Raw genomic sequence first — 14,449 nt, 5'->3', positions numbered from 1 at the left:
GTGTTTCATTCTTAGCAGATATTAAATCTGATCTTAAAAGGAGACAGATAATACTATGCTCAAATGGAAACATAGAAGTGTATAGCACTGTGTTGCCAGGCCAAGTCATTTTCCAAAATTTTAAGATGAATCTTCATCTGAAATGTAATAGCTTTTATGTGAGAAGGTATCTATAGCTCTCCACTACCTAGCAATTCTTTTAATTTCTTACGTCTGGAAGATGCCCAATTGGTTGCAGTTTTCAGTCAGAGAAATCCAAGGTTGTTCCGCCATAGTCCTTTACAGGCTGCTATGCCAGCTAAGAGATGCTAAGTCTGCACCTCTGCAATAACTGTGTAGAGATAAATACTGTCCTGGAATTTACCTTACTGTCAACAGCATGCAGATACTCAGATTTTCTTTAGCCATGTTTATCCTTTCAAAGTGAAGTGACTGGAAGAAACATGACTTTGCAAGTTCAGCTGGGATGTGCATTATAAAAAGCATAAACTAAAGACATGCTATAAAATATATATTTGCAATGCTTTTTCTGATCTGTTCACAACTGCTTCTCCTCTGTTCCAAATTTTAAAACTGAATTACAAGGATTCCTTTCTGAAGTAGAACTTTTATCCTGACTGAAGTGCAGTTTTGCCAATAGATGCCAGCTGGAATACACAAGGCTCACACAGGTAAAGATCAAAGCAGCATCCTTTCAGGCAGCAGTGCTGAATGCTTGCCACAATCTGACACAAAGAGCAGGCAGCTCCTGTGGCAGCTGCTGTAGTGGAAATTGCCCACAGAGGGAAAACCAGAAGCTTGTCTCTGATCTGAACTGCAGTGTCAGACCTACCAGTGACAAGCATCATATTAGAGTTGAAGGCAAACAACAGATAACTCTGTAGTATACATGGCCACAAACAAGACTTCAGACTTCACTGATTTTCACCAATTTCAGTGGAGTTAGAAGAGTCTCTCCCTCCACTTTCAAGAGCCTTAGCAAAGGAGGAAAAGCCAGAGGACACTTTACCTCACAATCCTTGATCTTGGCAGTCCGCCGATAAAGATTGGATCCTTATCAGAGCGGTTTAGGTCTGAAGCAACTCCAGGAGATTCTCCTTGCTTGGTTTCTTTATAATTAAGGTTATATGCATCCATGACTACCAAAATTCCTGCAAAAGAAAAGTGAGAACAAAGATCTGAAGAAGGACACAAAGACACATTCTTTCATTTTGGCAATCTCATCTCTAATAAAGAAAAATATTAACTGACTCAAACATATATGGACAATCTTCTTATTTTTAGAACAGCCAATCTATTGTACTTTAAGCTATTATGTGAATGTCATTAGTTCCTCTCTTTTAAAGTCAAATCTGGGGAAGTCTTTGGAAAAATATATGAGAATATGTTACAGCTGTTAACACATATTATTTTTAATGCATTACTTTCCAAACATAGACCCCAAAATACTGTTACACTAGATACTATTAAAACATAGAACAGAAACATGATCCCTGATACACAGACCTGTAGAAAGCTCTTTCACTCCTTAAAAACTACTGATATGTTTTTGTCCGGAAGCTTCTGTACTATGTGCTCTTTATAAGATGTGCCAAACCAAGCACAAGATCTACACTGCTGTCCTTCTAAAAGCAAAGTAAAATAGGTGTTTCTGAAAAACCGTCTTATATAACTGTACATCTGTAGACACATGGGTTTTTTTTCAGTCTGTAGCCCACCTTGTTTTTTGTTCCGGCTGAATGAAATTTTGTACCATGTTCCATTGTTGTAACGATTTTCTGTTGTAAGAGCAAGAGGTCCTGAACCTAGATCAACAGTCAGTCTCACTTTACCATCAACAAGCTCAAGGGATAAGAAATCTCTCTAGGAGAAAAAAAAAGAAAAAGAGAAAAAAAAAAGAAAAAAGAAAAGGCATAAAAAACAAATGAAATTCCTGGATGTAAGAACTTCAAAAGAAGTTCAAATCCAAGAACATCCTTGGGCTACTGTGTGAAAAATGTTTGCTAATTCTCACACTTAAGACTATTTGTTAGGTGAAGACAGTTATCTTTGCTACGTTTAGGAAAACTGAGTTACATGTACCTAAAAACGACGTCTTTTCTGTTTTGCTGTTAAGTTATATTTAAAAGCATCTTCAGTAGATTACTCAGCAGAGCAAGGTTTAAAAAACAAATGCCACTATCACTTTTTTTTTAATGAAGTTGAGAGTAATTTGATTTGATTGTGAGAGTAAAGATCAAACACTACAATGTTCTTTTTGCAAGAAGCAAATAACTCCTTCAAACAGTTCTGCACTGTACAACTTAAGTCAGGTATCATTGTGCAATGTATTCAGGCAGTGAGTAATAATGCAAATGAATAATCCAATGACTCTGAAAGATCTAAACAAAGCTTTATCCTCCTTCAGGTAAAGAAAAGCACCAGCTAAGTATGTGATAAAGTGCATTACAAGACAATGTAAGGTCTAGAGATGAGTCTAGGTTATATGCTGTTGCAGGGAGTTTATGTAATTTATTTCAGTTTACTGAATTTCCATCTTATGGATTTAATTAAATATGCCTGTTCAATATTTTATTGTCTTTCTGCAAGCTCAGTTCTGCTTTACAGACTTTACATTCTGCAAAGGTTCCTTCAATTTAACAGAACTAGTTTGTTGTCACTACTGATTCTTTTTCTTGCCTTTAGTTAAATAATCATGAATTTTATTCCATTATTGACTAATTTTACCTTTAGTATATGTGTATATTTGCTATAAGGAGTTATTTATGTCTAGGGTCCTAGTCTTTACTCCTTTGGTTTATGATGTCGGTCATGGGAGATACTCTGTACAAAGATAATAATTTGTTTCAATATAGATAAACTGAAAAAAAAAAATAACAAGAAAGCAAGAAACAATCAAGTGATCTAAACATAGCCTTTGACAGCTTAAGAATCTGATCCATTTTCTTACAGTGCCATTTGAAGCAAGATACAGAAGCAGTCCATTAGGTGAAAAGGTACTGAAAAATATTATTATCTGAGTCACTGTTGAGCGGAGTGCCTTCTCCACGACTGAGTATCCACTGCCATCAAAATGGAACGAAGTGTCCTCATCTTGTGGACTATGGAAGTAGAAAACAGTTGAAAATGTTAACTGAAGATTTGTCTTCTCCTAGTCAGTTTTATATAAAATATTTTAAAAAATAGATCAGTTGGTGCAGTCTGCAGGCAGTATGACTAGAAATTGTGGAAAGAGACTTCTATATTGATGCTATGAATAGCTGAAGGATACAAGTTAAAGACTACTTTCATTATATAATCTCACAATACATGATTTAGCCATGGGGAAAGATGTATTCAAGATGTTCTTTCCTGATATATGAAAACCACCAAGCAATTTCTTCAGGAAAAAGTAATTGTTACAACATTTATCCTCTTACTTAAAAACATGTTGTCCATTTATCAGAATGCTTTGCGTAATTGCACTTACAGTAAATATTCTATTAGTGTCTTTCCCTGAAATATAATACTTGTAAAAAAATCTCTCATGTAATCAAGCAGCACCCTCTGCTGTTTCTACATGAAGCATTCTGCAAAAGCGAATATGGTCACATGTATTTCCATTCCTTACACACAAAAAAAATCTTAAGTCTGTAACCCCTTTTCACAACGATCGCAACAGTGGTGAGCTCAGTAGCTACAGTTTTGCTACTTTGTTTTTAATAAGAGGGCTGTCATTGTTTCTTATCCCAGGAAAGAATAAATATATCTTGCTGGAAATAACTGGAAAGCGAGCATTCCAAAATAGTTTGGTTCACACTCAATGCACAAAATAGACCACAGGAATAGATTTCTTCTGAAAAAGGGATTAATAAGTGATAAAATTCTATACAATTATTTGACCTCACTGGAACATTCAGATTAGTATGTTCAGAACTAAATTAATGATCAATGAAACACTGTAATTTGTCTGAACTCATTATTGTTACTAGCACAGAAATATAGATTACAGATTTAAATTATTCTAAATCTGTTGTAAAAAAAAAAAAAAAAAAAAAAGAAAGAAAGACAAAATACCTTCCAAAACAGCCATTGCACTTTCCCTCTCTTTCCACGTAGTTCCAAAGACCAATAGATTTGCCATTCAGGGATGCCTCCCCCATGCACCCTTTAAAATGGGTCACCTTAACAGCAGGTGATTTCTGTAAGACAGGAGATGACACATGAGTTCAATTAATGTTAAGTGCTCTGGAAATTATGCAGCCAAGTTTTTGCTTGGTTGTTTTCCTTGAACTCTAAATTTTGTTAGTTACTAATCATAATAAAAGAACAACACTTTTTAGCATAATTGTTAAGATTTATCATTTAAATCATAATAGATTGATATGCAGCAAGTAAGAGTAAAATAACTGTAACTATGTCCTTGACCTACACACGTCCCTCATGAACATGGCATGAACAACAACAGGAAACTAAAAGAAGCCATGGAAGAAGGAAACAAAAAAGAAATCTTCATGTAATGTTTAGGTATCATGCCTGCACACCCAGCCTGTCCTGGTTAAGACTTAGGCAAAAATTCCCAGGGAAAAATAACTTTAGGGTAACTAAAACATCCTCATAGCACCTTTGCTTTATGTTCAGAGTATTTGTTATTTCTTGAAGTAACTAATTCACATTGTTATTTGCAAGTCAAAAGTATATCTCAAACATGATGAAAATATTTTACAGAATACTAATCTCAGTATTTAACCTTGATTTGACCTCCAAGTCCTCCAATAAACATTAGGGTTGATTTGTTAACATCCAGTACGCTGGCTGTCCCTGGAGAGGTTGCTGATTTAGATGAAAGCTTCTGATTTGAGTTCATTTCCTCTATGCTGAGTGTACCTGTTTTTCCAAACCTGCCAAATACAAATACTAATAATTAATTTCAGAAATCACCAGGCTTAATCAACACATGTCAACGGCTTCTCTTTTTAAGGATAATAATAATCTTGACACTGAAAAACTCAGAAGATGGCTTATGTTTTTTTATGCCCAGTTCATCCACTAAGTAGCTGGACATTTCTACAATACAGCCAATTCATTTAAAAAAAAAAAAAATCCAATCCAACATTTATGCCATTCTAATTTTAATTACCTGGATGCATGTATTCTGTGCCATTTGTTGTTGTCAATTTGAAAATCAGGGTATTCCACTCTTGTTGATCCAGAACCCAAATCCCAAAGAAGAGCTACCTTACCACGTCGCATCTCCACTGCAAGGAAGTCTGTCTGTAAAACAGCAGGGCTTGTTCTAACACATGGTATCCAATGAGTAGTTTCTGGTTTGCACATTTTAACATGCAACATTGAGAAAGTCTTTCCAGACTGATGTGTCTACATCCCATACTATGGGAGTTGACTTCCAGTAAAATTAAGCTCAGTAAGTTTTTACTCATTTTAGCTTTTAGTGAAACCAAAAAACTCAGTTTATATACAAGTAGCTGAATGTTTTCTTTACAGATATATAAAACCATGCCATGTACACACACATGTAGAAATATGCAAGAAAAACCACACATATATATATGGTTATCTAAAACACTTGACTACCATCACCTTCAGTATATGTATGCCTGAAACTTACCTTTCCATTGCTCCCCAGATAAAAGAGGAGGTTATCTGGTTCAGCAGTTTTCACATTGAGTGTTAAGGTGTTATAATTTGTGGATGATATGTGAGGCTGGTAGGCACGAATGCAATCTCTGTCTGCTGATACTGCAACTTTAATCTGGAGGGGAAAGGTGGAAATGGAATCTACACAAGTGTATTACAGCACTTATTTCTTGAATATATACTTAGCTTCTGATCAACAAATGCAAGCCATCTGCTGAGATACTTTCATATAATCTAAATATTGCTACCTGGGTTTGATCTTCGCAATCTCCCAGATATCATCTGATAAAGAGATTCATTAACGGAAAAGAATGAAATCTGTCATAATGAATTCATTCAATTAGGAGATTTGAAGACCATAAATTAAATTACTCAAATAACTCAGAAAACATCAATAAATCCTGTATCTGTATAAATCCTGTATCCTGTATAGAAGCCTATGTATCTGTAAAAGACACTGTAGTAATATCAGAAGATAAAATTTCAGAAATTCAAAACCTTAAAAAAACCCCTCACATAATTTCTAGTCTATGTTGAGATAAATTAGAAGTAAAAATTTTTAAAGATTAAATACAGAAATTCATACTCCTGTTGTTGTACAATTAAGTCTTTTGAACACTATTTAGTATATTTATTCAATATACACTGATTCAAGCTATATGATGCCAAACTCCAAGGAGCTTAGTACTGTAATGACAGAAAATCTAGTTTAACAACAGAAAAGACTTAACTGAACACATAAAGCATAACGTCGCATACATGTATGGACAAAGATATGTAAAGTTTCTCTTCCTTAGCAGAAGTTTACAAAAAACCAAGAATAAGCTCTCAATATTGGAAAAGGGGATTTTTCTAATGCTTCGTTCCACCCTGCCAGGAACCTCTGTGGTTTATGACCATTCAGAAAATACTACTCTCTCTTTTCTGCAGTGGATTCATTAAGCTTCAGTAGACTGTGACAGAGAAGCAATAAGCATATAATTACGGAGATTTGCAGAAAGAATCAAAAGCATTTTTTAAACCAAAACCTCCCTAAATCTTACAATAACATACTCATACTAAAGGCCTACCAAAAATTACTACGTGCAAAGCCATTTTCATATTCCCCTCACAGTTTGATGAGGTCCACAGTACAGTGGATTCACTTTTGTCATCTTTCAGCGGGGAGCAGAGGTTTAAAAACAAGTATGTTATTCATCTTAAGAATACACAACAGTGTCTTGCAAAGAAGAACCTAAGGACATGGCAGGGCATAGATGGCAAATTGATTGATAGAATGAACATTCTTCTTAAAGAATTTGAAATGACACTTGATGTTATACAGCAGCATCCCAGAGTAATTTCTAAAATATGCTGAGAAATTAACATCTTGTCTTAAAAAGAATGGTAGTACTATCCCATCACTTACCTCTCTCTCACCAAAATATCTGTGCTTGCTTCCCAACATATTGTATTTCGTTATTTTTACAGAAAACAGAAGGAAATCGTAAATAAATTCATGTCTTTCTGTTCTGACAAATTCACAAACACCATAAGAAACTTGATGCTAAAACCATAAAATGTACCAGTAGTCCTGCCAGTGGGATTTTAGCATCAGTTAGTGCTCCTGGACTTCAGTGAGGCCCCAGAACAATCAGGTACTTGAATAGTAAATTTTAGGCTCTCTATCTCAAACAACTTCCCTGCTAAAAGTGACAGTTAAATCTGAGATGATGGAACTTACAGATGCTGCCTGTTTACGGGCCTGGTTGATGAGCTCTTTAATTTCAGAGAGGTTTCTGTTCAAGTTTTCCTCTAGTGTTTTCAAAGGTTTCAGTCTATCCAATAAAATACTTGCTTGTGCTTCAACTTCTTTAACTTGTTTTTCAGCTGTGATTGCTGACAAAACAAAAATGAAAGGTTGAGACAGGTTGAAAGAGAAATCTACTGTTCATTGCTAAAATACTTGGCCAGGGTGGCCTGTTTCTGATCTTGAGGAACATGCATGCTTAAGGGTATCCCATGTGACTCCTCTAGAAATCTTTTTTAAAGAGTTGGCACATTTTTATTGAATTAGGAAGAAACTCCAGACTCACATTTAATACCCATTAAAATTGAATATTAGTACTGCTTCTGCAAGCAGTGACATTTCTAAAGAGCAATGAAGCAGCAAACTTACCAGCTTTTGATGAATCAGTTATAAGTTCACTAGTTCTCTTCAATGTGTCATTAACTCGGGACAATGTAGAAGATGCATTCAGAAGCTTTTGACCGAAATTCCCAAAGCGACTTAAACCCATCACAGTACTGGTGTTTGCAGACATAGCCAGCTCTTTCACCTCAAGCATGTATGTCTTAGTGTCTGAAACAGAGTTCCCAAGTTAAAAAAAGAATTCACAGCTTTCATACATACTCAGGAGTAATAAATGCCTGGCTTCACAATAACACAGTTAGAAGCATAGTCAGAACACTAGAAATGCTGTCAGTTATGTTCCTCTGTTAGTTATATTTTTGTTTGCTTCTATTCTTCAGTCTGTGAGGGGAGCTCCAAACCAACACCTCCTCTGATCTAATTTTGCTTAACTGTTGAACATGCCATGGCTTACAGACTGGGGAGTTTACCTTCTGTGAAACTGACATACTGGGGAGGTCTTGTTCAGTTTATTAAGTTGGAAAATGGCCCTAGTTATGGCCCTGAAGAAAACACACAGTAAATGTTCCCAAGTTGGTGATGTAGATACGGATATAGCTATAGATGTAGTTATGATTGTTCATACACACACCAGAGGTACATAATAATAATATATGCCGTGCACATATATAATTAAAGGAATTTGTGGCGCTTTTAATTAAGGCTCATCAGATTAGATTTTCAAGTCTTTTAATTAAAAACCTTGATGAATCCAAGTTTTGAACTCTAGGAAAAATATTTTCTTTTTCATGACCAGCTCTGAATACACACACAGAAGGCAGTGACTGGGAACTTGATTCTGCCTATTTCAACAGGAAGATTATATGAATACATCAGTATTGCAGCCTTTAAGTTCTCCGAATGAGTGTTGGCATATGGAGTCCCTAGTCAGAATTCTACAGAGAGCTCGTGAGGCAGAAGGTCTACTAATACCCTTTGCTCTGGGCTATGATCACTTATGTAGTGAGTGCACCACCACCAGTCTCAGCCTGCCCTTTATACCCTCAGTGCCCAGAATAGTGGGAAGATGTTGCAATTGTCACATAAGGCCATATTTAGGTCTGCAGGGACACCACCAGTACCCTATACAGGTGGCAACACCACTAAGAATCTCTGCCCCGGTTGAAAGCAAAAAAAAGAGAGAAAATGTCAAGAAATTTAACAACAAAACTGAAATCAAACAACATAAAGCTGTGAGTTACGGAGCTGTAGTGGACATGGGTGGCTTCTGTGAAAAGCTGCCAGAAGCTTCCCCTGTATCTGACAGGGCCAGTGCCAGTCTGTTCTAAGATGGACCCACTGCTGACCAAGGCTGAACCAATTAATGATTAATGTATTTGAAAAGAGGAAGAAGTTGCTGTGAAGATGCCAAACTGCAGAAGCAGTAGAAGGGTGGGAGAAAGTGAGAGGAACAAATCTGTAGACACCAAGGTCAGTGCAGAAGGAGGGGCAGAAGGTGCTTTAGGTGGAGGTTGAAGTTCCTAGAGCACTGTCTCCTGTGGGAGGGACTTCACACTGTAGCAATAGGAAGTGTGAGGAGGCCTCCTCCTGGGAGGAAGCACCTGTAAAGACCATCTGTGATGAATTGACCATAAGTCCCATTCCCCATCCCCTGCACCGCTGGACAAGAGGAAGTAGAGACCTGGGAAAAGGAGAGGGGTAGGCGGAGGTGTTTTAAGATTCAGTTGTTCTCATTTCCCTACTCTGTTTTGATTGTTAATAAATCAGATCAATTCTCCTGAAGTTGAGACCTTTTTGCCTGTGATGACAATTGCTGAGTGATCTCCCTGTCCTTATCTTTACTCATGAGACTTTCATTTTATTTCTCTCTCCCCTGTCCAGTTGAGAAGTGACAGAAAGGTTTTAGTGAGTACCTGGCACCCAGCCAGGGTTAAACCAGCACAGCAGGACAAGCCCATGACTTTAATAATGCCTTAATTTTCAATGAGTAGCTTTGTTAGATGGCATCCTGCAATTGCTATCCAGTGTAACTTTGTCACTACTATCACCTTCAGTGTGTGTTAAGAGTCTGAACTGTAAAATGGGTATTTTAAAACTTTGGACTTTGCATTCTAATCTGGACACACAATACAACCCAACAACCCAGGCAGGAGATCTTATTCACAACTTCAAAGACATTTTCTGTAACAGTTTCCATGAAAGTATTTCCTTTACTCAAAATCATGACTTTAAAGGGAATTATTTTGTTTTGGAAAAGCACAGAAAGAACTTTTTAATCAGTTAAATGAAGTCAACATTTACAACAAGAAAACACTTAGATGCAGATGGTAAGATTCACAGTGAAGTATAAACTTCCCTGTTCCATTTATAAGTTTCTCTCCTATATGATTAAATGTTATAGGACTTTACTCTCTTCTCGTATCTGTGTAATTAATATCACTTTCAGAACCCCTCTAGATTTACAGCAGTGTGAAATGGGCTTCAGACTGCAGACCTTATATGATAACACAGATATGTTTCACGGGTTTGTAATAAAAAGATGGAAAATCTTTCTTCCAAGGGAGGAAGCTGAATGAAACTCCAGTATGTTTTACTGCAATCAGTCAATGAACGGGATTTTATTACAATTGTACTAGACAGTTTTGTAGTAAGGAGAATGTCAATACATATTTCACTTACCATTAGGTAATGCTCTTAGTGTCAACAGGGTATCATTAAGCTGGTTGACAATTTTATTAGTACTTTCCTGAATCTTTTCTACCTTTTTGTTCAACCCATTCAATCCAAATAAAAAGCCTGTTGAAAGAAATAACTGTGATTTTTCTATGCATAAACAAATAGCATACAACCCCCACACACCCTATGTATAGAGATAACAAGCATTCTGTTATTAAATCAATGCAAGTTTTGGGGGTTTTGTCATTTTTTTTTAAACAGAAAGAGTCTTTTACAAATAGGAACGCAAAATGAATGCAGTAAGCATAGATAAGCTCCTGCGGGCACTGTTACATTTACCAGACTGAATTAGTAGAAAAATAGTCAGGAAAAGGCAATAAGTTAAAATTATTCCACAGTTATGAACTTCTACGGTTTTTATGATGTTCTTCATTTTTTGCGGTATCTGACAAGTGCCAAAGAAAAAAAAAATACACAACACATCTAAAAAATACCCCAAAAACTACAAAATAGGATATAGAAAAATAAACAGAAGCAGAAATGTGAACTCTGAAGAACTGACCATCACTTTTTTTCTTCAGAATGTTAGCTTCATTCTGAAATTTGGAGGTAAGCAGTAAAGTTTCCTTTCCAAGAAGACTAAGAGACTCCTCTGGCTGAAAAACATAGTTGCCACATGTGAAAACCAGAAATTCAACTGAAAACATTTAATTATCTGCAGATGTCTACTTCAAGTTATCAAACCTCATTATTTCAAATATGCTATTTATTAACTTATTCAGCATTCATTTTAAAAAGTACAAGTTGCAATCATTTGTCAAAAAATGTGACATCGAATCTCTTTATGAGTTAATGAAAATAGACAACTGTGAAACAAAACCCACTAAATTCTAGTTTGAACACTGCAACTGATTCAATGCTGCCTTTTGGAATATCAGTCACTCTAGTTCCAGGCCTAAGGTGAAATTCCCTCCAGTGAGTACTTCAAAGTAAGATATCTCAAAATCCCAATCTTTAAAGTCTTCTTTCAATCCACTTCTTCAACTGGAATACCTGGAAAAGTATCTTCAAGGATTAATGCTATAAAAAGCTTTAATGAGACATATTGCAATAAAATAACACACAAACTCACAAAACAATACCAGCTACTTTGTTCACTGTCATGTAAATGCATTGCCACATATTTGTTTCTCCAGGCATGATACTTGTAAAACATAGCCCATTTATTTCTTGGGTTTATAATCAAGGAAAAGCAGAAAAAGACATGCAGGGAAACAGAATAGTATGAGAGTTCTAAGGTCAGACTGGTAACTGCTCAAGTCTTTTTAATTTATTGTTTCAGTAACAACCTGATAATCTTGTAAGGCAGAAGGATGGCAAATGAGACACAAACATACATTTGGTTAAGAGACATCCTCGACTAAGCAAAATAGTTGTGGTTGGGAATATCTATAGAAATGGAAGAGGGATGGGTCAAATAAGGAGATGGTTGAGTAATTCCAAAGGTGGAAGGGAGTGCTAGGGGTTTGAGAATTTAAATTCTGCAGGAACGCATCTCAAATGACTGACATAGAATCAAGTCCTGTCCAGTTAACCATGAATTAGACAATTAAAAAAAAACAAGCCACCAACAAAAAGTTAAAATGGTATTGTGGAAGAGAGAAAAGGTAAACAGAGCATGAAATCTGGTACCACTGCTGCCTTGGATACAGCATATACTGGTTGGTAGGACAGGCTGCCTTACATGCATTCATCAAGAAGAGTCAAATTTCAACAAGTGCAAAAACAATTAGAATACATATTCCAAAATGAGAAAGGAAAAGACATTAATTAAAATACTGACATTGATACTTACTAAATCCAAGGGGCCATTCACAACTCTAGATGCATCGTCTGCCAAACTCTCTGTTTTTTCAATCACACTTTTAACGCTGGAGTGAGTGTAGACAGCAGCAGTTGTATTCAAAGTCACATTTCTTACTTTAGAGAGGCCGCTAAAGAATTAGCAAGCAATTCTGTTTCAGGAGAGTATCTTAACCCAGCACTAAATTCCACATGTTCAGCTAAAACATGCACATTTTTCTAGAATTTATGATACATTCTGAAAATGTGACCACACCTTGTCCTGAGTTGCATAAGGACCCTTAGATTCATTATTTTAAAATGAGTTCAAAGTTTTTAATCTGTTTTTTCCCTATTTTGTTATTTTTGGTTATGGTCGGTTTTTCAATTTATGAAGCCACTTAAAATAAACAAATCACATCGTCTAAACACAAGAGAAGCATGTTCCTAGCTGGAGTTCAAAAGCAAAGTACAGAAATACAGAATCCAGGAGGAACCTGTAAGCATTTGAAAGCTATTCTGTATTAAATTTTGCTTTACTGCATTTATCTGTTTGCAGCAAAGTCATCAGAGCTGCTCAATGTTACTCAGAGCAACATTTTCTGTTCTCCAACTTAAAATACATGTACATTTTCCAATCTGATATGGTATAACTTTTAACACATATCTGCTGACTTTAAAAGAGAAGAATTCTAGATAGATTCCCAGAATAGAAGATTAATTTCCATTTAATTAACTGGAATGACTTTGCAACTTTCAAATTCTAAGAGCCTGTTTGAGTGGATTTGACACTGCAGCCCACTCATTTCTGTGAGATGCTTTGAAAGTAACAATAATAGATGCACATTAGGAATAGCTTCTTTGACGAGATTTAGAGATATATTTTCAGGAAGTATTAATACACAAACAAGAAGCTTTTCAAGCCATAGCATGATACTCACTGGGCATTTAATAATTCAGTAGTTACTGTGGAAGTCAGCCATATGAAATGCAAGACAAATCAAGCCCATCATTTAACAAAAGTACACTAAGTTAGAAGTAAAAAGTACTTGAAATGGGGAATAAAAATTTATCAGAGTGGTTTGGGTTGGAAAGGACCTTGAAAGACCATTTGGTCCAGCTGCCCTGACATGGGCAGGGAATTCTTTTAGTGAATTTAGCTACCATCTACTTAAACGATATCTGATGCTATTGTGCATCTCTCCTGATGTCATGTTTTGTGAGTTTATCACCTCTCCAGTGCATTGGCGAGTCTCTGGAACTGGGTGGCATGCTCCTCAGCTCTGTATACCAGGTCAAGCACTCCCCTCACTGACATCTGCAGCACCAGCTCATCCACGTGCTGTCGCAGTTTGGTGCTCCAGAGGACTAATCCATCCTGGTGGACCTCCAGGTTCTGCACAACAAAACAATTTCCTCTTTTTTTCCCAATAGCTAAATACACCTGGTAGCATCAAAGAGGATGTTACAACTTAAGAACTTACAGACGTAGAGTTCTTTATATCTTGGGCAAGAGCAGCAGCAGCGTTCACTAAGACCTTCCCTTCTTCAATGAGCACAGTTGAGACTTCTTCAACTTCCTTTATATTTAGCTTTTTGTCCTGTAGCATAAATTGTTTATCTGTAAGGTCAGCTACTGCAGATGAGTTCATATGACAAATTATCATTTTTTCTTTTCCAATAGGGGCCTGTTTTCCTTTTAGTTTTTAAGGTCTCACAATACATTAACATGATTAAATGTGTTCAAATTTATTCAAGTCTAAAAAGCAGTTTTTAAACACAATTTCATATTTTACACATTTTATGCATCAACACTGATTGTCCAGTCTTACATTTAACTCTGCCAGGTTGCTAGAGATGAGGGGAAACAAACGATTGGTCTCATTCACATTAGCAAGTGCCTCATTCACCAGGTCCTGGGCATTTTGCAATTTGGTGTTGTGCTTTGATAAGAGCTGGCTCGCATCCTTTTCGAGTTCAGTAAGTTCTTGCTGGGGTTTAACATACTCTTTCTGAACCTGGATCAGCAACTTTTCTGCAGCTCTGACAAAGACAGGAATAAAAAAATAAATAAGTGGTGAAGGAGAAACTGGGGCACGGATTTCTTGAGGAGAAAATGGAATCACGTGAAATTAATTTAAACACAACTTCTTACAGAAGCCT

General features: G+C 36.3%; 1 protein-coding gene across 1 annotated transcript in view; it reads right to left on the bottom strand.

Annotated features, from left to right (window-relative positions):
• Positions 1 to 14,449, bottom strand: part of LAMA1 (laminin subunit alpha 1) — a 104,428-nt gene that overhangs the window by 11,964 nt on the left and 78,015 nt on the right. Inside the window, exons 37-51 of the mRNA XM_061994834.1 lie at positions 14,119 to 14,329; positions 13,771 to 13,887; positions 13,519 to 13,682; positions 12,300 to 12,438; positions 11,007 to 11,100; positions 10,448 to 10,564; positions 7,796 to 7,978; positions 7,361 to 7,515; positions 5,609 to 5,752; positions 5,120 to 5,253; positions 4,730 to 4,880; positions 4,057 to 4,181; positions 2,951 to 3,101; positions 1,719 to 1,863; positions 1,010 to 1,151 (exon numbers count right to left, since the gene is read on the bottom strand). Of these exons, the coding sequence (XP_061850818.1) occupies positions 1,010 to 1,151; positions 1,719 to 1,863; positions 2,951 to 3,101; positions 4,057 to 4,181; positions 4,730 to 4,880; positions 5,120 to 5,253; positions 5,609 to 5,752; positions 7,361 to 7,515; positions 7,796 to 7,978; positions 10,448 to 10,564; positions 11,007 to 11,100; positions 12,300 to 12,438; positions 13,519 to 13,682; positions 13,771 to 13,887; positions 14,119 to 14,329 (2,172 nt within the window). The remainder of the gene's footprint in view (positions 1 to 1,009; positions 1,152 to 1,718; positions 1,864 to 2,950; positions 3,102 to 4,056; positions 4,182 to 4,729; positions 4,881 to 5,119; positions 5,254 to 5,608; positions 5,753 to 7,360; positions 7,516 to 7,795; positions 7,979 to 10,447; positions 10,565 to 11,006; positions 11,101 to 12,299; positions 12,439 to 13,518; positions 13,683 to 13,770; positions 13,888 to 14,118; positions 14,330 to 14,449) is intronic.

Source organism: Colius striatus, chromosome 4 (assembly GCF_028858725.1).
Source record: "Colius striatus isolate bColStr4 chromosome 4, bColStr4.1.hap1, whole genome shotgun sequence".
Taxonomy (NCBI): Eukaryota; Metazoa; Chordata; class Aves; order Coliiformes; family Coliidae; genus Colius; species Colius striatus.
This window is presented reverse-complemented; position numbering and strand designations above follow the sequence as displayed.